This window comes from Acanthamoeba castellanii (assembly GCF_000313135.1).
Source record: "Acanthamoeba castellanii str. Neff unplaced genomic scaffold scf7180000084758, whole genome shotgun sequence".
Taxonomy (NCBI): domain Eukaryota; phylum Discosea; order Longamoebia; family Acanthamoebidae; genus Acanthamoeba; species Acanthamoeba castellanii.
Window position 1 is genome coordinate 664,028 of NW_004457380.1, and position 22,500 is coordinate 686,527.

The following is a 22,500-nucleotide window of genomic DNA, read 5'->3' on the forward strand; positions in this document are numbered from 1 at the left end:
AAATTATCGATAAATGTTAGCAGCTTCCTTGAGATGAGAGGCGAAAGAAGAAGATTACTTACCCAGATGGAAATGTTGACTCGACTGCCGTCTACGTTGAGCCTTTTTGTGAGGAAAGAGGCCTGGATAGTAGTCACGTGCCGCTCATTGAACGTGTTCTGGACATACCGCGTCACCAACGAGGTCTTACCCACGCTTCCTTCAAAAGGAGAAGCACACAAGTCGTCAGCTCGATGAAGATGACGATGGCTGGAGGGGGGGGGTAAAGATGACGCGGATGCACGCCTAGGCCTAATCCATTTCTTCTATTCCATACCTTCGCCCAAAAGAACGACTTTGAAGTTGGTTGTGGTCATCTATCAAAATGTCCAAGCTATCAATTCCAATAATGTTCGATGATGTCTTCCTCCTTTGGCTGGCTTGTGAAGATCCCTTCTATTTTTTTTAGAGCGCAATCCTTGTTCGCCTGTGGCCTCTCGTTCCGCGGCAGGCAAGCGACTTTCCTTCAAGGAATGCGTGTCGACACCCAGGAATTCGTCGCAGACAAATCCAAATAATTAAATGTTAATAAATCAATAAATAATAAGGCAAAAATTATTATTATTTATTTGATAGATGTTGTGTGGTCGCTAGTCGATGAGACGGTAGGTGACGGCGAGGTTGGGCCGTGCGGCCTTGAGGGCCTCCACAAAGGGCGCCGTCACGTTCATGACGCTCGTCGCCACCATGGTCTTGCTGCCGCGGCTGCCGCGGCTCGTCGCCAACGACGACGACGTCGTTGGTGTCCCCTTCTCCACCCGCAGCACGCCGGCCCGCACGTCCAGCCGGCACAGCCTCGTGCTCCGCCCCACGAACCCGCCCAGTGACTCATCCGTCACAGCTGCCCGGACGACGTGAGTGTTGTGTTGCGTGTCGTGTCGTGTGTGTGTGTCGTGTCTGTTGTGGTGCGGAGAGGGTACCGGGCATGTCCTCGAGGGCGAGGCTTTCGAGGTGGGGCAGGGCGATGTCCTTGAGGGCGACGCTGTTGAGGAAGCTCAGCGACAGCGAGCGCAGCCGGGGGCAGTGGCGGTCCAGCTCGCGCAAGCCCTCGTCGCTCAACTTGGTGAACTCGACTGTGTGTGTGCGCGTGGTTGTGTGTGTGTCGTGTGTCGTGTCGTGTGTGTCGTGTGTGTCGTGTGTCGTGTGTTAGTGGACGTTCCGGAGGGTTGGTATGAGCATTAAGAAGGTGCCTAATTGGGCGATGGCGCGGATGGTCCTACGTTCGCGTGGATGGCCCGTCCCGGCGCCTCCAGCTCCGCTGATCTCAATTTCCCGCAAGCCGGGCGACGCCTGCGCAGTCGTGTCGTGCGTTAGTGTCGTGTGTGCGTGTGTCGTGTGCGGTGGTGCGTGTGCGGTCGTGTCGCATGGATGAGAATACCCTGATGAGGCTGATGAAGCCATCGTTAGTGAGGCCGCATTGATCGAGCACGAGGCTGCGGAGATGCGCGCCGCCCAGCGTACGGCCGGTCACCTGGGGGAAGTAGTACAGCCGCAATCGCGCCATACGTCGGCACCTCCGCATCTGTTCCGCACCACCGCCCATATCGGTCAATATTGTTTGATTGACGTGCGTGCGGCTGGACGACACGTGACACGCAACACGCAACACGACACGCAACACACGACATGGCGGAGCGTTACCAGAGTGCCTATTCCCCTGTCGGTCACGAGCGGGCAGTTCTTGAGCTTGACGTCGAGCAGAGGGCACATGGCCATCGGCTCCTCCTCCACCACCTCCTCTTCACTTTCCTGCCTGGCGCTCTCATCCTTGGCCGCCACCGCCACCGCTTCCACCGCCGCCGCCGCCTCATCCGCCTCGCCGCCGTTCTCCTGCTCCTCCCGCCTGCTCGCCGCCTCGTCGGCCGCCGCGGCGTTGGTGGTCGACACGTCGACAGCGGACACGCTCGCCTCCTTGTCCTGCTCAGCCTCTTCTGCGACCACCTCGGCGACCACCGGCTCCTCGGATCGGGCTGTGGCGGCGCCCACTTCGCCGGTCTCGGCCTCTGCTTCTTCGGCGGGCTTGTCGAGCCCCGCCGCCGGTCCGCTCTCCTCGCGCTCGGCGTCGGCGCTGTGGTCGGCCGGAGCGCCCACCACCTCGTCGACCGCCGTCGGCATGGTCAGTGGCGGCGACGGCGGCGGTGGTCGGTGCCGGGGGTCGTCCTCGCTCTCCTTGCTCGCCCGCTCGTTGTCGTCGTCCGCCTCCGCGCCGCTCGGCCGGTAGCGGTCCTCGCTCGTCTTTTGGTCCGCCTCCGCGCCGCGCTCGTCGTCGGCCTCCTTGTTCATGTCGTCAATTGCCTCAGCCTTCGCCGTCGCCATCAGCACGTCGCCGCTCTCGACGTGGCTGGGGCGGTGGTCGTCGTGTGGTGGCTGCTGGTGGAGGTGGAGGGAGTCGGGGCGGAAGAGGGCGTCGTCGAGGAGGTTGCCCTCGCCGACGCGCAGCTCGAGGAGACGCGGGGCGTCGAGCAGGCACAGCTGGGACCGGAGCAGGGTGGCCTGGTGCTTGATGCGCACCGAGCGCAGCTCCGGGCACTGCTTCACCATGCTCTCCACACCTGCGCCACATCAGCGACACACACACACACGACACACGCACGACACGCGCATGACCGCACACGCGTGAGTATTCAAGGCCTAGGGCACGTGAAGAGAGAGAGAGAGAGGTAGGACGGCGTACCCTCGTCGGTGAGCTGGGGCGTGCTGCGGAGCTGGAGGTGCCAAAGGCTGCTCGACTTGATCCCTGCGCCCGTCATCCCGCCCACATCGTCCAGTGCTATGGCAGCCGTGGCGCACCACATCGACACACACGACACCGAACGACACACGACCGCACACGACACGCAACGTAAGCCACCGGGAGGCGCGTGGGCTCTGGGATTGGGTTGTACCAGGGCGCGGAGCTGGGTGCACTGAGCGAGGACGGCGGCCACGGTGTGATCGGGGCAGTAGAGCGACGACAGGCGGAGCTCCTTGAGCTTGCCGAACCTCACCGTGGCGCCGGTCAGCGTCTGCGTCTGATCATCTGCCGACATTCCTGCAGCGCGTGTCGTGTCGTGTCGTGTCGTGTGTTGTCGTGTCGTGTGTCGTGTCGTGTGTCGTGTGTCGTGTGTCGTGTGTCGTGTGTCGTGTGTCGTGTCGTTGGTTGTGTGCCTCGAGGGGCTGTGGCACGCGCAGCAAATGCAATGGGTGGTACCGGAGAGTTGGAGGGTGCGCAGGTTGGGGCAGTATTCGGCAAAGTGGTGGAGTGCGGTGTCGGTGACCTGCTCCAGGGAGGCGATGGTGAGCTCCCGCAGGTTGCCCGCCACGGCCTTGGCGATGGCCTCCATGCCCACGTCCGTCACCGTCTCCACCGACCGCAGCTCCACCTTCCTATTTCGTTTTAAAAAAAGAATAATAAATCACAAATTAGTTAAATAATTGATGAGAATAAATAACAACAAATAATTACAATAAAGATAAATCAATAAAAGTGAGGCGGGGACGAACGTGGTTTTGGGGCAAGCGGCGGCGATGCGGATGAAGGACTCGTCGGAGAGCGAGCAGCTGCGCACGGTGACCTCGGTGGCGCTCGGGAAGTGCGCCATCCCACTCACCGCGTCGTCCGTGCAGTACCAGCCCTACACACGCCACACGCCACACACACACACACACACACACGCACGCACGCACACACGACACACGGTGAGTGCGAGCTGGTAGGCTTTGTTGCTGTGCTGCCGGAGGCACAGCGCGGTGCGTGTGTGGTACGTACGTAGAGATCGAGCTTGCGCAGCGATGTGCAGTGTCGGAGGACCAACTTCCAGGCCTCGGGCGACGGCAGAGGCATCTCCAGCAGCCGCAGCTTCGCGCCACACCTGTGATGTTGGCGACAACAATGATTGGAATGACACAACACACGACACGACACACATGACACACGACACACACGACACACACGACACATGGGAAACGGGTGGCGGGGGCGTACAGGCCGACGATCTGGCACACGATCTCTTCGGTGATGGTCTCGGAGTCAAAGTGGAGGACGAGCTCGGTCATGGCCGGGGTGAGGCAGCCCTGGAGGGCCGGCATGAGCTGCCACTCGAACACCGGGTACTTGCTCTCCTCGGCCTTGTCCATCGACTTCATCTCCGACACCGGAATCGGCCTACATTGCTCCCCCCCCCAACATAAGTTGTGTGCGTGTCGTGTCATGTGTCGTGTCGTGTCGTGTCGTGTGTCGTGTCGTGTCGTTAGTCGTGTGGCGCGTGTGGCGTGTGCGGTTGGGGGAGTACTTGAGATAGGGCGAGTGGAGGAGTGCGAGGCGGGTGAGGTGCGAGGCGCTGGCGAGGGCGGCCACGCTCGCCGGGTTAATGCGGTCGCCGTCCAGGGTGAGCGACTGCAGCGACGAACCCCATACTGCAGTGCGAGGTTGGTCACGAGTTGATGACGTCAGCAGACCAATCAACACGAAGAGGGAAAGTGGGTGGGTACGGCGAAGAATGTTCTCGACGCTGGCGCTGGTGAGGCCCGAGCAGTTGCGGAGATTGATGGCGCGGAGGCTCATGGTGGAGAGGCCGCTGATGTCATCGCCGCCGCCCTGGAACAGCGCGACTGCGGGAAGAGACGACAGCGACGAGTTGGACGTGGCGGGCGACAGCGTCGGCGAGGCCGAGGCCGAGGCCGACCCCAACGACGACGACGCGGCGGGCTGCGGCGAGCGGGAGAACAAGCGGTTCCAGAAGCCGGGCGACGACGACGACTGCTGCGCGATCGGTGTCTGCGGCGCGGGCGACGACGCGAACGAATACGAGTTGCTTGTCGACATTGTCGCTGTTGTCGACAATGACGACGACGGCGAGGCCGTGAGCGGGAAGGCCAGCGCGCCGGACGAGGCCGGACTCGACGCCGCCGAGGAGAACGAAGGCGAAGCCGACGCGGCGAAGGAAAAGAGCGAAGAAGCGGAGGTGGCGGCGGTGGTGGTGATGAAGGGGAAGGAGGCGGGGAAGAGCGGGCGGAGGTCGGCGTCGGTGAGCGACGCGGCGTGGGATAGGTCGAGCGCGGTGAGCTGGAAGCAGTGGCTCGACACGGCCGCGAGGGTGCGGCTGGAGAGCGTCGCGCAGCGCGAGAGATCAAGCGACCGCACGTCGGGCAGCACAAACCTGTCGTGTCGTGTCGTGGCGTGTCGTGTCACGCCTGCCCACCAATGCAATGTTGAGTAGGCCAAGGCGTACCAGTCGATTGCTCCCTCCGACAGCCCACTCGCACCGCCCACACGCCTGCGTGTCGTGGCACATAGGTCAGCCACGCACACGCACACGCACACGCACACGCACACGGTACCTGTGGCGGCGGGCGGGGTTGAAGCGGGCCTTGAGGTGGGCAAGCAGGAGCTCGCGCGCGGCCGGGCTGAGGTTGAGCAGTTCGCGGCTGTGGCGCCCGAAGTGGTCGGCCACGGCCTCCACGCAGAGCCGCCGCAGCGACCGCACCACCGATGACGCGTGGCCGCCAGCGTGCCGCCTCTCCACCGGCGTCGTGTCCATCATCATGGCCTCGGCTGCAGCTCCTCCCGATGTCCCTCTTCCCATCTCCATCTCATCTTCATCCAGCGATTGCTCCATGGCGCTCATGAGGTGACCTCCCTTTCACGGTCTTCCAAGAGGGAGATTGATCTTATTAATTGATGAATTAAATTGATTGATAATCAATTTAACCGATCAAGCGCCTGCAGGCGTGCGTTCCTATCAAAAGGATGAATGTGTCGTCTTGGGCTTCTAACGTCCCACCCTCACTCTTCCTTCGTCTCTTGTGTCTCTTCGCCTTCGTGATGTTCTGCGGCGTATCACTCCTTCTCTTTATCCTGCTGTGCGACCAAAGGAAGAGAGGAAGTAAAGGAAAATCAAAAGAAAAGAAAATCAAGACTCTTGTGTTTGACTGTTTATTGGGAAGAACTGAGAGATCAGGAGGAGAGGTGGCGAGGACGTTGGGACGGAGGAGCATGTAGAGGCTCCCCAGCTCTGTGTGGCCTACCAGCACCTCCTCGCCTCCTGATACCACGGACGACGACGATGAAGAAGATGATGATGAAGACGATGAGGTGGTGGGTAGGGTGGTGCACTGGAGGCCGACCCATCGCCCGTCGCCGCGGAAGCCGTCGTAGTGGCCACCACCGTAGATCTTCTCCGGATTCTCCTTCTTCTGAACAACTGCACGTCCCCATGTCCACGCGTGCGATCGTTGTGAGTGGACATGTCCAGACTTATTCGTACTTTATAATTATCTATATAGTAGATTTATTGTTTGGCTGATAATCGAACCAAATAATTATTATTTGGAATAAAAATAATAATATAAATAAATAGTTGCAACGCGAAAAAGGGAGTACCCTTGGCGCCCACATTGCGGCACACCACCTCCGAGTCCACGCCACCGGCGTAGCACACGTCCTCCGCCACGCTCGACAGGTGAACAGACGAGATCTGCTCATGTGACACTTCTATTAAGACACGACACACGACACACCGACACACACGACACACACGACACACACGACACACACGACACACACGACACACGCATGCGCATACCTCGTATTTGGTGAGGTTGGTGGCACGGTTGCGCGGCGTCCACTTGCGGGTGTCGACCAGCGTCACACTGCGACCAGCTCCGCCCACTGCGATCGCACCGGCGTTCTTGCCCTCGCCGATTGCCAGTCCGTGCAATGGCCCTCCCGCCACCTTGTGTGTGCGTGTGTGCGTGTGCGTGTGCGGTGGTGCGTGCGTGCGTACGGTGAGATGAATGCGGAGGCGTGTGTCGCGTGTGCGGTGTCGCGTGTGTGCGTGTCAGCGCAATGTCGAAAAAGAAAGAAAAGAAGAAAAAGATGGTCGGCGTACGGTGATGCGTTTGGCGCAGCCGTTCTTCTCGGACGATCGGAGGTCCCACAGAGCCAAGTCGTTACCTTCGGCCACGGCCACCAGGTTCGGTTGACCCCGCACGAACGCCGCCTGTTGTCCAACATAACACAACAACCCGCGCCGCACGACACGACACGACACGACCAACGACACGACAATGAGGCAAGCGTTGGTTACACATTCGGGGCCTTGGGACGCAAAACAGAGCGCTTAGCGGTTGGTGGTGGTGGTGGTGCGAATACCTGCGTGGGGCATCCGAGGGTGTGGACCTGACGCACGCACCGATCCTCCTCGAACCACTCCAGACTCTTTCCGAAGTAGTTCACCCGCACCAGCTGCTCTCCGCGGCCCGATCACCCACAGACGACCGACCATGGGTAGAGAAGAATGTGAGGAATGCAGAAAATGTAGAGGTGGGCTGGGTGGAGTGGACGCGTACGGCAGTGGGTCCCGAGGAGGTGGAGGGGTTGAAGGCGAGGCCGGACCAGCCCCACTCCACGACGGGCGAGGCCGGCGGCAGGTACATGGCCTGCGACGGCGCCAGCACCTCCGACGTCGACCCCTACGATTTGTAGAATGAGACGGTCAGGGCCTGAGTGCACCGGGCAAAGATGGGCGAGAGAGTAAGTAGCGCGATGGTGGGTAGTAGTACCTCGCCGGTGTGAGAGGCCAGGGTGGAGAGGGAGAATCGGGAGACGATGGCTGCACCGCGGCCATCGGTGGAGCCCAGCAAACCCTCTGCATAAAGGAATGGAAAAAACAATAAATAAATAATAAACGAATAAACAAATATATTCAAGTAGTAGCGAGTCAAAAAAGACAAGACGGGAAGAGAGCGAGAAGGTACCTCCTCCGCTGGTGTGGATGAAGGCGAGGTGCTGAATCTCGGCCCGGTGGCTGTGCTGCACCACCACAGGCTTCTCCGACACCGGCCCGAACCCCTCGGGTTTGGGCACGCCTGTGTCATAAACAAATAATAATAAATAAATAAAACAATCACATCTTCCGAATTGATCAAAATCAATTTCGAGAGGAGGGAGAGTACCAGAAGCGGTGGGGGGAGGTGGAGCGAGGGGAGCGGTGGCGACCACGTGCCGCACTTCGTTGCGCGTGGCAAGGAAGGCGGCCACCCGCACGCCCGGGTTCATCTCGTCATCCTCAACGGACTCTGCTGAGGTGAGGGCCAGGCGCGAGCCGAACAGTTGGGAAGCCGACGCGCTGGGCGGAGCACCGGCCCGCCCATGCCACGCTCGCGCTTGCCGAGCCTTCCCTTGTGCCTCCATCTCTCCGCAACACGGAAAACAAAAACACAAAAAAAGCACAAAAGACAACAAATAAATAAGTGGTGGATGGTGTTGGCGTCTTCTTGGCTAGGGGAGGTAAACGCTCGCAGCACCAGACTAAGGCTAATTATTTATTGTTTGTTGTTTGTTTTTGACCGCTGAACGCGGTGGTGGACTTGTTGTGGTAGAACGTGTGCGGCTGATGGTGCGCCCTCTAGTTGCCGCGAGGCCTGGCGTCCCTGCTGGGGGGACTTTCCCTACGCATGGGCGGGCCTCTCTCGTCGCGGGCACCGGGCCTGCGCCAGGCGTCACCGCCACCGCCGGCCTCACGATCGCGGCCGTAGTCGCCGCCGCGCGGGCCGCCGCGCTCCTCGCCACGGCCTCGCCACTCGTCTCGTCCACCCTCACCACCGCGCGAAGGGCCGCGGCCGTAATCGCCGCCGCGCGGACCGCGGTCGTCACCACCGCGCCTGTCGTCATCGTAGTCCCTGCGAGGGGGACCACCGGCGCCACCGCGCGGACCCCAGTCGTCGTCGCGCCTGGCGGGCGGCCTGCGATCGTCATCGTCACGGCGGACGGGCGGCCTGCGGTCGTCGTCGCGTCGACCCCAGCCGCCACCGCGCTCCTCCTCGTCGCGCCTGACGGGCGGCCTGCGGTCGTCGTCGTCACGGCGGCCAACACCGCGCTGGCCGGGGGGCACGTAGGCGCCGGGTTCGCCGCCGCGGCGGTACTCGTCGTCGCGCCTGACAGGCGGCCTGCGGTCGTCGTCGCGGCGGACAGGGGCGCCCGCGCCCGGGCGACGCCAGCCACCGCCCTCGTCATCGCGACGCTTCTCCTCGTCACGGCGCCTGTCGTCTTCGACGCGGCGCTCGTCCTCCTCGCGACGGTGGGCCTCCTCGCGACGGGACGCTCCTCCTCGCGCTCGCGGCGCTCCTCCTCGAGCTTGCGCTCCTCTTCGGCGGCCTCCTCGGCGCGGCGCCTGTTCTCCTCCTCGATCTTCCGGCGCTTCTCCTCCTCCTCGCGGCGCAGGCGCTCCTTCTCCTCGGCCTTGCGCTTTCGCTCCTCCATCTCCTTCCGGCGCTGCTCCCTCTCCTTCTCAAGCTGCGCGCGGATGCCGACGAGGCGCTCGTCCTGGGCGGCCTTGAGGCGGTTGAACTCCTCGGTGCGGCGCTTGAGGATGCGCTCCTCGAAGGAGGCGCGGTCGGGGTTCATGCGGATGAGCCTTCGCTTCTCCTCGACCTCCTTGGCGTGGACCTTCTCCTGGGACTCCCTGTAGGAGGCGACCTGGACCTCGTAGGCGGTCTTCTCCTCCTGCTGGAGGGCGTTGTAGAACTGCTCGAGCAGCGGCCGCTCCTCCTCGCGCATGGCGCGCACGCTGTGGTCGAGCTTCTTGGCGAGATTGAGAAGCTTGGTCTCGGCGTCCTTCTTGGCGCGCTTGAGCTCCTCCTTCTTCCGCTCGAGCACCTGCTTGGCGTCGACCTCCTCCTGGTCGACCTTCTGCAGCAGCTCCTCGGTGATGGTGACCGAGTCCTTGGCGATCTTGCTGAGGCTCTCAAGCTCGCGCTTGATGCGGTTCCTCTCCATCTCCTCCTCCTTCTTCTTGCGCTCCTCCTCGGCCTTCTTCTTGAGCACCTCGGCGCGCGCGGCGGCCTCCACGGCACGACGCTCCTCCTCGGCCTTGCGGGCCACAGCGGCAGCGGCAGCCGCGCGCAGGTTGGCCATCTGCTCCCGGATCTCCTTCCTGCGCTCGATGATGCGGCGCCTCTCGAGGATGCGGGTGTGCTCCTCGCCGATGCTCTTCAGCGTCGCAGCGAAGAGCTCCTTCTTCTTCTCGGCACGCTCGGCCTCACGGGTGGGGTGGATGAGGTTGGCGACATGGGCCAGAGAGCGGGAGAGCGACCTGAGCTGGCCGCGGAGGGCGTCGGGACCGGCGGGGTCGGACGTGAAGTTGAGGGTCTTGTTCTGGTGATCGATCTTGGCGCGAACGTAGCCGGCGCGCACGGCCTCGACCACGCGCCTCTCCACCACGCGGGCGTCCATGAAGTAGGCCAGCTGGGCGACGTGCTCGATCTTGATGGTGCCGTAGGCCCGGGCGATCTGCTGGAGCAGCCTGATGAAGATGTTCTGCTGCAGGGGCGCGACGTAGTGCTTGAGGCCGGGCTGGGCGGCGATGAAGTCGAGCTTGGCCTTGAGGTTCTCGACGTAGGTGAGCGGCTGGAAGCGCTTCTCGGCGAGGTTGTAGATGTCCTCGAGCTCGGCGACCACCGAGGTGGTGATGCCACGGATGTTGAGCTCCGAGAGGAGGTTCTCGCGGCTGGGCGCGGTGCCCGGACCCAGGAGGCTGGCCAGGCGGGTGACCTTCTCCCTGTGGCTGCTGTCGAGCTCGGCGCCGCCCAGCTCCTCGCTCACCTCACCGGTCTCCATGGGAATGCACAGAGCGGCCACCACCACGGTCGAAGCCATCCTGATGTCATGAAGAAGACAGGGAAATGATGATCAGCATCTTCTTGCGAGAACTAGTAACTATCGCGTTGATGAGGAAGATGTGTTCAGAAAGAAGCGGGGAGCCGGTCATGACGTACTGCTTGAGGTCTTCGGCGGAGAGGGCCTTGTTCTGGTTCTTGGAGAGCGTGTAGTACTTGTACCACGCGTAGGCGTGGAGGGTGTAGTTCTCAGAGACGAGGAAGACGCGGGCCAGCTTGTCGTAGTAGTTGGCCAGCAGCTGGGGCTTCGGGGGCTTCTTGGCCATCGACATGAGGGCGTGGAGGTCCTCAATGGAGCGGAAGGCCTCCTGCCACAGCTCGAGCTCGCAGGCGACGTTGAGCTGCGAAAAGCGGGTCTCCAGGTGGAAGGCCAGGCTCTCGGGGCTGGTGAGCGAGACGGCGTTGGTCATCTGCGTGCTCTTGGAGAGGTTGCTGACATGACCGCGCAGGATCTCGCTCAGGCGCCTGAATTCGGTGTTACGCTTGTACTTCTTGCAGAAGTCGAACGCCTGCTGGGCTGTGTACTGCAGATTGTTGGAAGAAGTAGAATCAATCGATCCATTCAGAATGACGATGATGGCGCAAATTTCGGCGTAGAATTAAATTATGTGGAGAGGGCAGGTGCGTACGTGGTAGAGGGTCTCGAGCTTGGCATTGTTGCGGAGGATGTCCAGCACGGTACGGTAGGTCTCCCACAGGAACTTGAGCCAGGGGGTGACGATCTGTCGGTCCGTGCGGTCCTTGGTGTCCTCTCCGCTCACCTTGCCGAGCATAAGGCTCTCGGGTGCCTCCTCGGCGTCGAGATCCTCAATGTCGAGGGTGATCTTCTCGGCCTTGCTCTGGGCCTCCTTGGCGTGCTGTTCGGCCTGCTCAAGGAAATGCTTGATCACGTGGCCGAGCGAAGCAACATTGACCTACAAATTCGAGATTAGAATCCTCGTGCACGAGGATGAACATGAAGTTTAAAGCAAAATAGCATACCTGCTGGCAGATGCCGCGATACTGGTGAAGGCCATCCTTGGCCTCCTTGCCCTTCCTGAGCTGAACGCACAGTGTGATGTAGAGGACCTGATCGCAGCAAGCAATAATTTGTTAGTGTCAAAAATGGCAGTGCATGTTGACTCGAATCGCCGTACCATCAGGTCCTCGAGGGACTTCTGCCAGGTGCGGTGACGCCTGGAAGTGATGACAGTGCGGAGCTGCTTGAGGGCCTCATCTCTTTGGTTGGGCGAGACGGCAAGCAGTTCTGAATGGTGAATATGATGAGATGAATCAGAAAATGGGGCGGAGTCCGCAATCCATGCCTCGTAATTTTGGGCGGGATCGGAAGACGAGATGAATCTATGCTTACCCTGCGCTCGTTGAAGAGCGTTCTCAGGCTTTGCGAAGGACATGGATGATGTGCTGATGCGGAAAAAAGCACAGCCCTTCTTGTTGATCAGCGCAGCAAAGCCAGAAAACCCAACGGTGAGAATTACCCAAGAAAAGAAACCACAAAACCCCAATTTATCCTCCTTTTTCACAATAAAAAAAAAAAAGAGAACAGAGCGTGTTGGGTGCGACAGGCACTTGGCCACTTCACCAGCCATGTTTTTGGCGGGATTGTACAGGTCATCATCAACCAGAGCCTAGAAGGGTGCCAGTGCGTCCCTGGCCAGTTCCATGGCCTCCAGCTCATCTTCGGTCGGGTTGCGCGTTGTCACGTACGAATGCGATGGGCGAGCCTGCCTGCGGATGGCGTCCTTGGCCGCCTGTACACATCAAAGCGCGATGATGAGCACCACAGTGTCGTGTGTGTGCGCGTGTGGTCGTGTGTGTCGTGTGTGTGTGTGTGTGTGTGTGTGTGTGTGTGTGGTCGTGTGTGTTGCCCACCTGCGATTTGATCTTGTCGAGGACGATCTTCGCCTGGATCTCGTTGTAGCGCACGCTTTCGTCGTCCCACACGAAGAAGTAGGTGGCGCTGTGCTGCTGGTCCTTCCTGAACGAGTACTCGCGCACCCACTCGTACTCCGCCGTCTTCCCGTCGACCTCTTCCACCGCCGCCCCCTCGTCGTCTTCGTCGCCCACCTTCTTCTTTCCCTTACCCTCGTCGTCGTTCCCGTCGTTCTTCGGCACCAGGTACGCCACGAAGCTCTGCTTGGCCAGCCCGACCTCGGCTTCAGCCTCCGTCGAGAAACCCTGCAGCAGCGCAAACGGCCGAACGTTAAAACAGGAATATATACAATTAATTCAAAAACTAAAACAATAACTTAAATAAAATTGAAAAACAAAAACAAAAGAGGAAAACGTTGGCGGTACCTTGAGGAGCGCTTGCTTCTGGGCGCGCGGGCGGCCAGGGTCGGCGTCGAATGTGACGAGTGTGTAGCTGTTGGCCCAGAGGTCGTGGTCCGGGAACACGGGCAAGATCTGGGGCGGAAGGAACGTGTACGCACGCAAGATTAGTTGGAGCGCGGGACACACACGAATACGCCACACACACACACACACACACACACACACACATGCAGACAGTACCTCGAGCGGCTTGAGCGACGGGTCTGTGGGGTGGACGGGGATCTCCTTGGCGGCCTCGAACCCCTGGTCGATGGCGTCCACGACCTCCTCGCGCGTGCGCTTCCTCTTGTCCTTCTCGGCCCGCTTGAGCGTGGCGTGGCCCACCCTACGAAGAAAGCGCAGCGCCTTGGGTCAGACGCTGAGCCGCCAGACGTGCGTGCAGCGAAGTGTGGCGTGTTGGTGGGTCGGGTGGTGGTACCGGGCTTCGATACTGTCAGCGCGCGAGACCTTCTTGGTGCTCTGTTCGTAGTCGGAGATGTACTCGGTGTGGCGCCGCAGCCACGACACGCTCGTGCTGGGCTTCTCGCGCACGTTGGCTTTCTTCTTCTTCACCTCGGGCGTCTCCGCGGCGCCGACCTGGATCAGCACCGCGTCTTCGGGCGGAAGAGCCGCTCCTGTCGTTGCACCACCCTTAGCACACGACACACGACACGACACGACACGACAGCAGATGAAGAAAAGAAGAGGAGCCGGACCAGGGGTGGCCTTGTAGGTGGAGGGGTCGATGAGGTCGATGGGGATGCCGAGGTCGGGCTCGGCGTGGAGGGTGTGCTGGTGGGAGGTCTCGAGGGAGGTCGTGCGGTATCGCACGAACCGCATGGAGTCGAACGGATTCGTGAGCAGCTTCGGGTCAAACGGGATGGGCGGCAGAGTGTTGGAAAACTTCATCTTGCACAGAAACTGTGGGGCAGTTGATGATGATGGGAAATGGGGATGAAATGAGCAAAGTAGCGATTACAGACAGTGCCAAAAATGAGGATGGAGGGTGCACCTCTGATTCCCGACTGGAGGTTGAAGAGTGAGGGGGGGGGGATAACACGATTAGGCAAGCGAGTGCATTGTGGATTTGAATGGAGTGACGTTGATTACCTGAGGTGATTTGGTTTGCGCGGCGAGGGTTTGGCCCTTCCATTTGCAGCCAAAGCGGATGAAGATGAAGACGACGATGACGCGCCTCCTTCCGATCTCGCGCGCTTTCGAGCGTGCGCCTCTGCCGCCTGCTTCCTCTTCCTGTCCTCCTCCATCTTGTTCAGCACAAAAGAAAACAAAATAATAATGAATGTTATATAAATGATAAATATAAATGTAAAAAATCGGTTTTTTTTTGATTTCTTGCCTTTCTCCATGCTGGCGTCGACCGACGCGGTGTAGGCGGGCCACGCAAGAGGGGCGCAAAGCCCTAAAGTTTTAATTGTTGCCTTTTACACGCCGTGGGAGTAGCCGAGGCGATCCCAGAAGTCGCAGTAGGAGGCGCGCAGGCCGGTCTGGACGGTGGGCGGGGTGGCCAACTCCATGCTGGCGTCGGCCGACGCGGTGTAGGCGGGCCACGCCGGCTGCACCGGCAACGGGTGGTTCGGGTTTCCGCTCTTGGCGAAGTTGGTCCAGTACGTGCTCATCCGCCTTCAACAAACACAAACACGACACACGACACACATTTGATCGTTGTGTTAACTCATCGTCGCCATCATCACTGGCTTCGTTCACATCATTGACGATCGTACTTGGAAAGATCGTCTTCGGCGGCGGTGAAGTTGTAAAACGGGGCGGCGGCGTGGAACACGAAGGGCAGCTCAATGCCGTGACAAACTGTAGTGTGTGTGGGCCAGTGGTGAGTGACTATTCCCCCCCCCCCAAGAGCGACGAAGCAGGAAAAGAGCGAAAGCGAAAGAGATCTCAGCTGTACCGTGACCGTCGCAGAAAGTGTACTTGCCCCACGCGTCGAACGAAGGGACGTGGTTGAATTGGTAAAGGAACGTGGGAACTCCTGTCGAGCGTGAGCGTGTGCGTGTGCGTGTGCGTCGTGTTAGCCGACCGAGCTGACAACGACGATGGCGGCGCGTGGATGAACGACGTACCGGTCTTGGCAACGCCGCGGGCCGAGAGGCGAGTCGGGCAGACGAAGATGTAGTCGGTGCCCTGCGTGGAGAGGAGCGGGCGGTAGTCGGAGTCGTCCCAGATGCCGCCCACCGGGTACTTGCGCAGGACCTCGACCACGTCCAGCTGGAACAGGTAGGACTCGAGGAGCACGTAGAGACTCTCCGACACCTTGGTGCCGTTGGACGCCTCGTAGATGAAGAACAGCGCCTCCTCGGCCACAGTGCCCATCATGATCGGAACTGTGTGACGCGTGTTAGAACCTTCGTGGCGCTAGCATGTGCGGTGTTGCGCGTGCGCACACCTTTGGTGAAGTTGCCAGCGGTGAACAGCTTCCAGGGCTGGTCGGTCAGCTCCTTGCCATCGACTGACGACGTTGTAGAGATCAGACTCATGGGCTCATGCACTGCTGGTCGGAAGAGGGAGGGCAGGCGACGTACCGATGGGCGTCCAGGGCAAGAAGAGGAGGAGCGGGTGGAAGTAGTCGATGCTGCCCTGCACGCCGTACTGGCCGGCCATCACCTCATTCACGCTCTTGCTCCTCAGGCACGCGTCCTGGACCCATCAATTTTTTTCCGATCAGCTGACCACCCGCAATCACAACAAACTTGCCTTAATTCTTGGAAGGGGGGGCACCGTGGTCTCGTGGTTCCAGGGGCAGTGCAGGTATTCGACGAACTTACGGCCCAGATCGCGTCCCTAGTAATATATATAAATATATATGTTAACATAAAAAGACATGTCAATAAAATCGCCCAATCAGAATGGTGTGTGGGGCGCACCTCCTGGACGGTCTTCATGGGGAGGGCGAATGGGTTGGACTCCATGATGGCCTTGGAGAAGAGGCCCCGGCTGTAGGGCGACAGCAGGTGGACGGCCGTCGACGACGCGCCCGCGCTCTGGCCGAAGATCGTCACCTGATTGATTGATTGATTGATGGTGGTTGGGGGCGCATGTGAGTTTCAGGCGTCGGCTGAGGAGTGGGTGGAGATCAGATGGGCGCACGTCGTTGGGGTTGCCACCGAAGGCGGCGATGTTCTTCTTGAGCCACACGAGGGCCATGCGCTGGTCCTTGATGGCAAAGTTGCCCGCGTACTCGTCCGTCACGAGATGGCCGAGCACCTACACAGGTAGTACAGTAGTGGAGTGGTTGTACATAAGCTGGTGACAACACAACACAAGCAATGGCACAGCTGCGGGAGAGCTGTGTGGTGGTGGGTGGAGGGTGGTCGTACGCCGAGGCGGTAGTTGGTGGTGACGAGGATCACGTCCAGGTTGGTCGTGAAGTACTCGCCCGAGTACAGAGGCGAAGTGCTGTCGCCCTACACGCGAGTGGCGAGAGATATATAAACCATGTTAAATATACATAAATGGTTTGAGGAATGTTGGCAATGCAACAGCAGGGTGGGGGGTGGTGGGCGTTTGTAAGTGCACCTGTTCGAAGCGGCCGCCGGGCATGAAGAACATGACGGAGCGGGGTGACGAGGAGGCACCACGCGGGGTCCAGATGTTGAGCGTGAGGCAGTCCTCGCTCTCACTCTGGGGGCACATGTGGGGCGGCAGCACGCAACGCTGCGGACATCCCGGGCCGAACTCTGTACCGAGTCGTGGGAGAGGGCGAACACCAACGAAGGTAAGGGAAGCGGCCCAAGGAAGCGGCGGAAAGCTCGACCAATCGTAGCATAGCCTGCCCGATAAAATTTTGGCCAATAGCTATGAGGGGGCGCCTGTACCAGTGGCGTTGAGAGTGCTGGGTGCCCAGCCGCGGTGCGGGAGGGGATCGCGCCAGCGTAGCGGACCCACGGGTGGCTCTGCGTAGGGGATGCCCTGGAAGAGAGCGGCATCGTATGGCATTGTGGTTAGGAGTTAAACAAATTTAATTCCGACGAAGAGGGCGCGTACCTTGAAGACGCGGTAGGTGGAGGCGACGATGCCGCGCACCGGGCCGTTGGAGGTGTTGACTACAGAGTCATCGGCATGCACAACTGCTGCCAGCAGCAGTACACCGAGTACGGCAAGCAGAGCGTACCCACGCGTGGTTCTTGTCATCTTCTTTTTGTCAATTTTGACCTCTTTTCCTCCCTGCCAATAGCTGCAAATGAAGAGAAGAACTTTCTTTCCCCTATTCCAGCAGCATTGACTACATTGGCCAAGGTGAGAGTCATCTTGCTCCTGGTGTTCCCTGTGCTGTACAGTAGGCCTGCTGGTGTGTTGGTTTGCCAGCTGACTATTCTCAGCACCTCCAGTAGGAAAACCATTGCTGTTGTGGCTATGGTTGGGGCTTACAAGAGAAGAAGCTAGAAGTGGGAGTTTGGTCCCCTTAATGGACAGGAAAACGAGCAGAAAAAGGCACAAAATAGTGAAAAAACTAGCCTGATGTGTGTCAGATCAAAGTCATGTACAAAAACCTGCAAAAATGGTGTCAAAACAGAAAACATCAAAAGTGTGTGGACTTTTTTGAACAACCATCAGTATTAAAAACCACCAATTTCTTTTTACACACCCAGGTGTTATTCTGTATGTTAGAATGAATGCACATGCAGGAACTGGTAGGCTGTACAGATTGTTGACCATAATGGCCTGTTTTCCTGATCTCCTGATAATTCTCATTTTTGGCCTTATGAAAAAGGTATTGTATACTGTTTTCTGGCTAGGACAATCAGGAAAACAGGCCATTTTGGTCAACAATCTGCAGGAGGGCATTGTGATACATGCTGTTGTTGGTCTTCTTAAGGTCCCCTAGGCCAGGTGGAACTCCTTCTTCAGCCCATTCATGAGCACAGTGTGGGACCCCACCACATTGTAGTATGCTGTGGCGCCTTTTCGCCTCCTGGTAATGTTAATGCTCTTGAAATATGTGAGAGCCTCCAGGCAGGCTTGTTAGGTATGGTGCCAACCTCTATGATTCCATCAAGTGCTTGCATCTCTCTTCGCATGTTTTTCTCTAAGTGAGGTCCTTGGTACAAAATTGTTTTCCCTCCTTTTCTTTTTTCTTTGTTTTTAAATCCAATCACAATGCAGCGACGACCAATCTTGATGGGACTTGCGCCCTTCGCCTTCGCCCGGTCGACCAGCCCGTCATCGACAGCCCTCATCTCCAGCACGACACCTGTGCTTACCCAATCGGTACATCTTACATCACGCCGGCGCTTTTCTCAATCAATTCGTTAATCGTCTTCTTTGGCAGCGCTTCGTTTCGATCATAAAGTCCGCCGCCAAGAAGCGTTTCCGCGTCACCGGACCCTTCGGTATGCTTCCACTCCCCCCCCCCCGGGCCAGCAATCACACTCATTCTTTACGTTCTCTGCAAACCACCAGCCAAGCGCAAGGTCGTGTGGCACCCACGGAAGCTCGGGTACCTGTCACCCACCAAACCTCGAGTGCTGGCGTTGGCTCTAACCTGTGAGTTGTGTTGCGTTGCGTGCGGTGCGCAGGGGCAAGAGCAAGACTGTGGGTCCCGAGCGGGTGCACTTTACCAAGCTCTTCCCTCTTTCCGGCCTGTAAGGCGGAAGACTTCTACAATAAAGAAGGGCAATGGGACTGCACAACTCGCAAGGGAGAAGAAGTGGAATGGAAGTCGTGATCTCCTTCATGTTGCCGAAAGTGCGAAAGGCCAACGCAGCTCGTTGAGACATGAGTGAATGAGCCAGACCACGAACACACGATCCCAAAGGCGGAGTGGAGACACTCGAACGTGGCGAAGGACGACAACACACGCTTAGAGCTTCTCGTACACCCACTTGGCGTTCTCGGACTCCCAGTTGGCGAGCTCGCCCTCCTTGAACCTGTGAGAGGAGCGTGTGTGAGCCGAGAGGCCTGCAAGGGGGACAGGGGCGGTGAAGTGATGTGGCGGTGGTACCAGAGGGAGATCTCGTCCTTGGCGCTCTCGGGGCCGTCGGAGCCGTGGATGATGTTGCGGCCAATGTCAATGCAAAGGTCACCCCTGACGGAGCCAGCCTCGGCATCAGCGGGGTTGGTGGCACCAACGATCTTGCGGCCGTTGACGATGGCGTTCCTGCCCTCGAACACCATGGCGACGACGGGGCCAGACGAGAAGTAGTTCACCAGGCTGGGGAAGAAAGGCTTCTTCGAGAGATCAGCGTAGTGCTGCTCGGCGAACTGCTTGGTGGGCTTGACGACCTGCGTGGAGCAAGCAAGTGAAGAGGCGAATCAGAATCTTGTGCAGGTTCAGCAGAACGTCGAGTTTGGGGGCTTTGATTCCTACCTTGAGGCCAACGAGCTTGTAGCCCTTCTTCTCGAAGCGCTGGATGATCTCACCCACGATGCCACGCTGGACACCATCGGGCTTGATGGCGATGAAGGTCCTCTCGAACCTGGTGCCGGGAAGACCAGTGTGGGGCACCTTGTCGTCAGCCTTGACCGAGGCGAAGCCTGCGAGTAGAGACATGTAAATAATCGTCCAATCTCTGGAAAATTTGAAGACCCAAATAGTGCCCAACAAGATGTCGCGTACTGTAGTAGCTGGCACCAGCGAAGGCGGCGGCACCGATGAGCTGTGGATTGGAACAATGAGTGCCGCCAGGGTGGATGTGGTTGCTCAAGATTCTGGAGGTGCGCGTACCATGGCGCCAGTCCTGGCAGAGCTGGAAGTGGCCTGGGCAGTGCCCGACACGAAGGTCCTGGTGGCGACTGGTAGCGTAATTACAGAAAGGTCAGCAGAAACACAAACATCTTTCTGGTGGCACTCGACTCGGTGCGTGATTCAATCCCTCAGAATTAAAGAGCAGCATTTTGGAATCAAGTAGATCATGAATCAATATGAAGAAGGGCCAGTGTAGGCGCACGTACCCTGGGAGAGCTGAAGGCGCGAAGCCGAACGGGCAGCGGGCCTGGCGACGGTGGCGGTTCTGGCGGCTGTTGCGCGCAAGAGATAAGAGGGTCAGATGAGCCAACCATTCTCTCCTCGCACACAGATTAACGTACAGATGGAGGTAGCGCGGCGCATCGTGTTGGTAGTCTTTGGGTGGGGGACAAGAATCAAGAAGATGAGCCCTTTGGGCGCTTTGGCCGCTGCGCCGCCCAGTAAAAGCCGGGCATTCAGGCACGGCACGCCCACGAACGGCGCACAGCTGGCCCGGGTCCTTACACCGATTACGACGACTTCTGAGCTGGTGCAGGAGGCGCGCTGATTCCTTCAACCAAGGTAAGAAGGTAACGGGATGGTAATGGTTCTATTTATTCGTCTGACGCTGCTGCTGGCGGCGGTTCCACACTCAGCGGGCCTGCACGCGCACCTTGAGGGGAACGTCGATGTCTTCGAGCTTCACCGGCACGGAGAAGGTGCCCAGCTGCGAGATCGGGGCTTCGAGGTCGAGCTGGTCCTTGGCCAGCTGAATCTTGTGCTGCAGCCACAGCTTTTCCACGATGTTGTCCGCCGTCACGGGGGCATGGAGTATCTGGCCAGCGTTCGTACGCATCCGTGATCAGCGTCCCGCTCAACGACAGAGCATGCACGTCGCACAGGCCACGACAACAGAACACCAACATCAACACCAGCACACGCACGCCGATAAAGTACCTGTTCGGGTTGGACTTGGATGATCTGACGCTTCATGAGCACCTCGACCTTGGACAACCGCTTCTTGGCCTTGGCCAGCTCCTGCAGCTTCTGTCGCTTCTCATAGTCGATGTTCTGTGGCGCGTGCGCGTGCGGTGAGACGCGTGCCAACGGGCAGCAGCGGCTGCAGCAAGGGCGAATGGGGTGGCGCACCGCTCTATCGGCTTCGTAGAGCTTGAGGTTCTCCTCGGTGCAGTACACGGCAAGCTTCTGAGGGAAAAGGTAGTTGCGGGCGAAGCCCTTAGCCACCTCGACGTCCTCGCCCTTGACGCCCACGCTGGGCACGTCGCTGGTGAGCACGATCTTGATCTTCTTGTTCTTGACGGGCTTGTTCGACTTCTGCGGACCCGACGCCTTGGACTTTGGCTTGGCCTTGGCCGGTGCAGCAGTCTTCTTTGTGGCATAACCCCTGCTGCTAACCAACGCCGTCCAATCGTGCTGTGTAGTGGCCAAACAAAGAATGATGAGCACATGATTGAAATAAGCAAATGACGGATGATTTGCAGATGATTACGAGTCCCGACCTGGGGCAAAATGCTGCTGGTGCGGAAGAGGCTGCCAGCGCGGAGGGGGGCGTAGGAGGAGAGGGCAAGGGGGGAGACTCCGCCCACTCGGAAAACGATGATCTGAACAAAGAGAAGGATTAGAAGGAGGAGGAAAGTCGGATCCATCGGCAATCAGGAACGGACCTCATTGTCTGGCAATTAGTGACTTGGCAATGTCGCCGGAGCCTTTTTTGATTATGGTTTCCTTGATTTCTTTTGCTTTTTTTGTTTTTTTATTTGATTTAATATTTTCGATGCTGCAGACATGTTGGCTGCACCAAGCAAGAGCCAAGCTAAGTGATCCTGACATAAACAACATCTGAATGCAAGTTGTCAAAATAAAAAATGGCTGTAATTTTTGGGAATTAAATCGTCTCTACAACATCACAGGGCCATTTTCTCCTTCGCGATCGTTCGATTGCGCCCCCCGCAGCGAGGTTCTGTCCCGTTCGATCACGCGCCATCTTCGTACATCGCGATCTTCGTCTAGTCGATGTCCTCGTTGGCGTAGAACTTGCGCAAGAAGTCGGATTCCTCCTTCTTCTTGGGGGCGAAGTAGTGGAGGATGTGGGGGCGCTGCTTCCACGTCAGCAGGGTCTCGTCGAGTTCCGATTTTCCCTTGAACCAGAGCATGTCCATCGTCACGGGGTCCCTCACGTTCTGGTGCTTTCTAAATTCCTCGGCGATCCGCGAGCGCACCTGGCCCACGTTGTAGGGCAGATCGTACATCTGAATGATGCGAGGGGCCGCTCGCATGGCGGAGCGGTAGAGGTGCTGGTTCCTCGCCGCAGCGTCAGCGAAGCTCCTCGAAGCCGTGGTGGCCACACCAGATGTCGCCATTCTCTTGGGTGAATGTTCGATTTCTTGTTGCCCTTTCTTTTGCCTGTTTTTTGGCTTTTTCAACTGAAGTATTCGTGGTATGTCTCAAAATACCAATAAATTCCAAGCCTGGGCGAACAGGGAGGGAAAGAGAAAAGTTGTGTGTATTTACACTCTTCATTATGAAAGCAATGCTCCAAGCACAAGGCCAGCTCTCTGGCCATCACTCCCCCATTCGCTCCTCTGTTTGCTTTGTTTACAGTCGGTAGGGGTCGTTGCCCAGGGCGTCCTGCCAGAGTCCGTTGAAGTGCTCGTGGATGGCGTCGGTCACCTGTGACGTCTTCTTGGCGGCGATCTTGACCATCACGCCCACCATGTCGCCGGACGAGGCGTGGCCTGATGATGACGAAGAAGCAGCGTCGAGTGGCTTCCTGT

General features: G+C 58.8%; 10 protein-coding genes and 1 pseudogene across 10 annotated transcripts in view; 1 reads left to right on the forward strand and 10 right to left on the reverse strand.

Moving 5' to 3' along the window:
- The window catches only part of ACA1_218470 (rasrelated protein Rab-21, putative), a gene marked incomplete at both ends in the record, with an annotated part of 1,344 nt that extends 988 nt beyond the window's left edge, over positions 1-356 (reverse strand). The window contains 2 exons of the mRNA XM_004337168.1: positions 63-199; positions 317-356. Of these exons, the coding sequence (XP_004337216.1) occupies positions 63-199; positions 317-356 (177 nt within the window). The remainder of the gene's footprint in view (positions 1-62; positions 200-316) is intronic.
- A 273-nt stretch (positions 357-629) lies between these two features.
- Positions 630-5,636, reverse strand: ACA1_218580 (leucine rich repeat domain containing protein; the record flags this gene model as incomplete). Its single annotated transcript, XM_004337169.1, has 14 exons — positions 630-880; positions 960-1,112; positions 1,260-1,329; positions 1,418-1,561; positions 1,681-2,591; positions 2,714-2,809; positions 2,891-3,070; positions 3,230-3,405; positions 3,523-3,653; positions 3,788-3,890; positions 4,004-4,183; positions 4,311-4,434; positions 4,510-5,177; positions 5,359-5,636. 14 exons carry the CDS (start codon positions 5,634-5,636, stop codon positions 630-632), a joined length of 3,465 nt encoding a protein of 1,154 aa, XP_004337217.1.
- Positions 5,637-5,857: 221 nt separating this feature from the next.
- ACA1_218590 (uncharacterized protein) lies at positions 5,858-8,212 on the reverse strand (the record flags this gene model as incomplete). The annotated part of the gene is made up of 10 exons (XM_004337170.1): positions 5,858-5,875; positions 5,998-6,221; positions 6,401-6,494; positions 6,603-6,752; positions 6,909-7,019; positions 7,172-7,264; positions 7,429-7,491; positions 7,582-7,667; positions 7,777-7,887; positions 7,975-8,212. The coding sequence occupies 10 exons, from the start codon at positions 8,210-8,212 to the stop codon at positions 5,858-5,860; spliced, it is 1,188 nt and encodes a 395-aa protein (XP_004337218.1).
- Positions 8,213-8,426: 214 nt separating this feature from the next.
- On the reverse strand, positions 8,427-12,089 carry ACA1_218600 (PCI domain containing protein; the record flags this gene model as incomplete). The annotated part of the gene is given in 7 exon segments (XM_004337171.1): positions 8,427-9,104; positions 9,116-10,676; positions 10,795-11,219; positions 11,325-11,609; positions 11,677-11,763; positions 11,832-11,941; positions 12,047-12,089. 7 exon segments carry the CDS (start codon positions 12,087-12,089, stop codon positions 8,427-8,429), a joined length of 3,189 nt encoding a protein of 1,062 aa, XP_004337219.1.
- Positions 12,090-12,323: 234 nt separating this feature from the next.
- On the reverse strand, positions 12,324-13,917 carry ACA1_218610 (uncharacterized protein; the record flags this gene model as incomplete). Its single annotated transcript, XM_004337172.1, has 6 exons — positions 12,324-12,446; positions 12,568-12,873; positions 12,994-13,101; positions 13,210-13,354; positions 13,448-13,643; positions 13,725-13,917. 6 exons carry the CDS (start codon positions 13,915-13,917, stop codon positions 12,324-12,326), a joined length of 1,071 nt encoding a protein of 356 aa, XP_004337220.1.
- Positions 13,918-14,450: 533 nt separating this feature from the next.
- On the reverse strand, positions 14,451-17,172 carry ACA1_218620 (cholinesterase; the record flags this gene model as incomplete). Its single annotated transcript, XM_004337173.1, has 13 exons — positions 14,451-14,649; positions 14,751-14,835; positions 14,933-15,013; positions 15,105-15,365; positions 15,428-15,532; positions 15,564-15,678; positions 15,760-15,822; positions 15,906-16,040; positions 16,129-16,245; positions 16,359-16,445; positions 16,558-16,718; positions 16,857-16,950; positions 17,026-17,172. 13 exons carry the CDS (start codon positions 17,170-17,172, stop codon positions 14,451-14,453), a joined length of 1,650 nt encoding a protein of 549 aa, XP_004337221.1.
- A 966-nt stretch (positions 17,173-18,138) lies between these two features.
- ACA1_218630 (uncharacterized protein) lies at positions 18,139-18,627 on the forward strand (the record flags this gene model as incomplete). The annotated part of the gene is made up of 4 exons (XM_004337174.1): positions 18,139-18,249; positions 18,311-18,371; positions 18,442-18,478; positions 18,558-18,627. 4 exons carry the CDS (start codon positions 18,139-18,141, stop codon positions 18,625-18,627), a joined length of 279 nt encoding a protein of 92 aa, XP_004337222.1.
- A 214-nt stretch (positions 18,628-18,841) lies between these two features.
- ACA1_218640 (nucleoside diphosphate kinase 1, putative) lies at positions 18,842-20,089 on the reverse strand (the record flags this gene model as incomplete). The annotated part of the gene is made up of 7 exons (XM_004337175.1): positions 18,842-18,908; positions 18,983-19,263; positions 19,349-19,515; positions 19,598-19,637; positions 19,706-19,773; positions 19,933-19,998; positions 20,068-20,089. 7 exons carry the CDS (start codon positions 20,087-20,089, stop codon positions 18,842-18,844), a joined length of 711 nt encoding a protein of 236 aa, XP_004337223.1.
- Positions 20,090-20,357: 268 nt separating this feature from the next.
- ACA1_218650 (ribosomal protein L9, Nterminal domain containing protein) lies at positions 20,358-21,395 on the reverse strand (the record flags this gene model as incomplete). Its single annotated transcript, XM_004337176.1, has 4 exons — positions 20,358-20,540; positions 20,663-20,776; positions 20,855-21,110; positions 21,391-21,395. The coding sequence occupies 4 exons, from the start codon at positions 21,393-21,395 to the stop codon at positions 20,358-20,360; spliced, it is 558 nt and encodes a 185-aa protein (XP_004337224.1).
- A 337-nt stretch (positions 21,396-21,732) lies between these two features.
- On the reverse strand, positions 21,733-22,086 carry ACA1_218660 (annotated as a pseudogene).
- Positions 22,087-22,321: 235 nt separating this feature from the next.
- The window catches only part of ACA1_218670 (urease accessory protein UreD, putative), a gene marked incomplete at both ends in the record, with an annotated part of 1,560 nt that continues 1,381 nt past the window's right edge, over positions 22,322-22,500 (reverse strand). The window contains one exon of the mRNA XM_004337177.1: positions 22,322-22,492. Within this exon, the coding sequence (XP_004337225.1) occupies positions 22,322-22,492 (171 nt within the window). The remainder of the gene's footprint in view (positions 22,493-22,500) is intronic.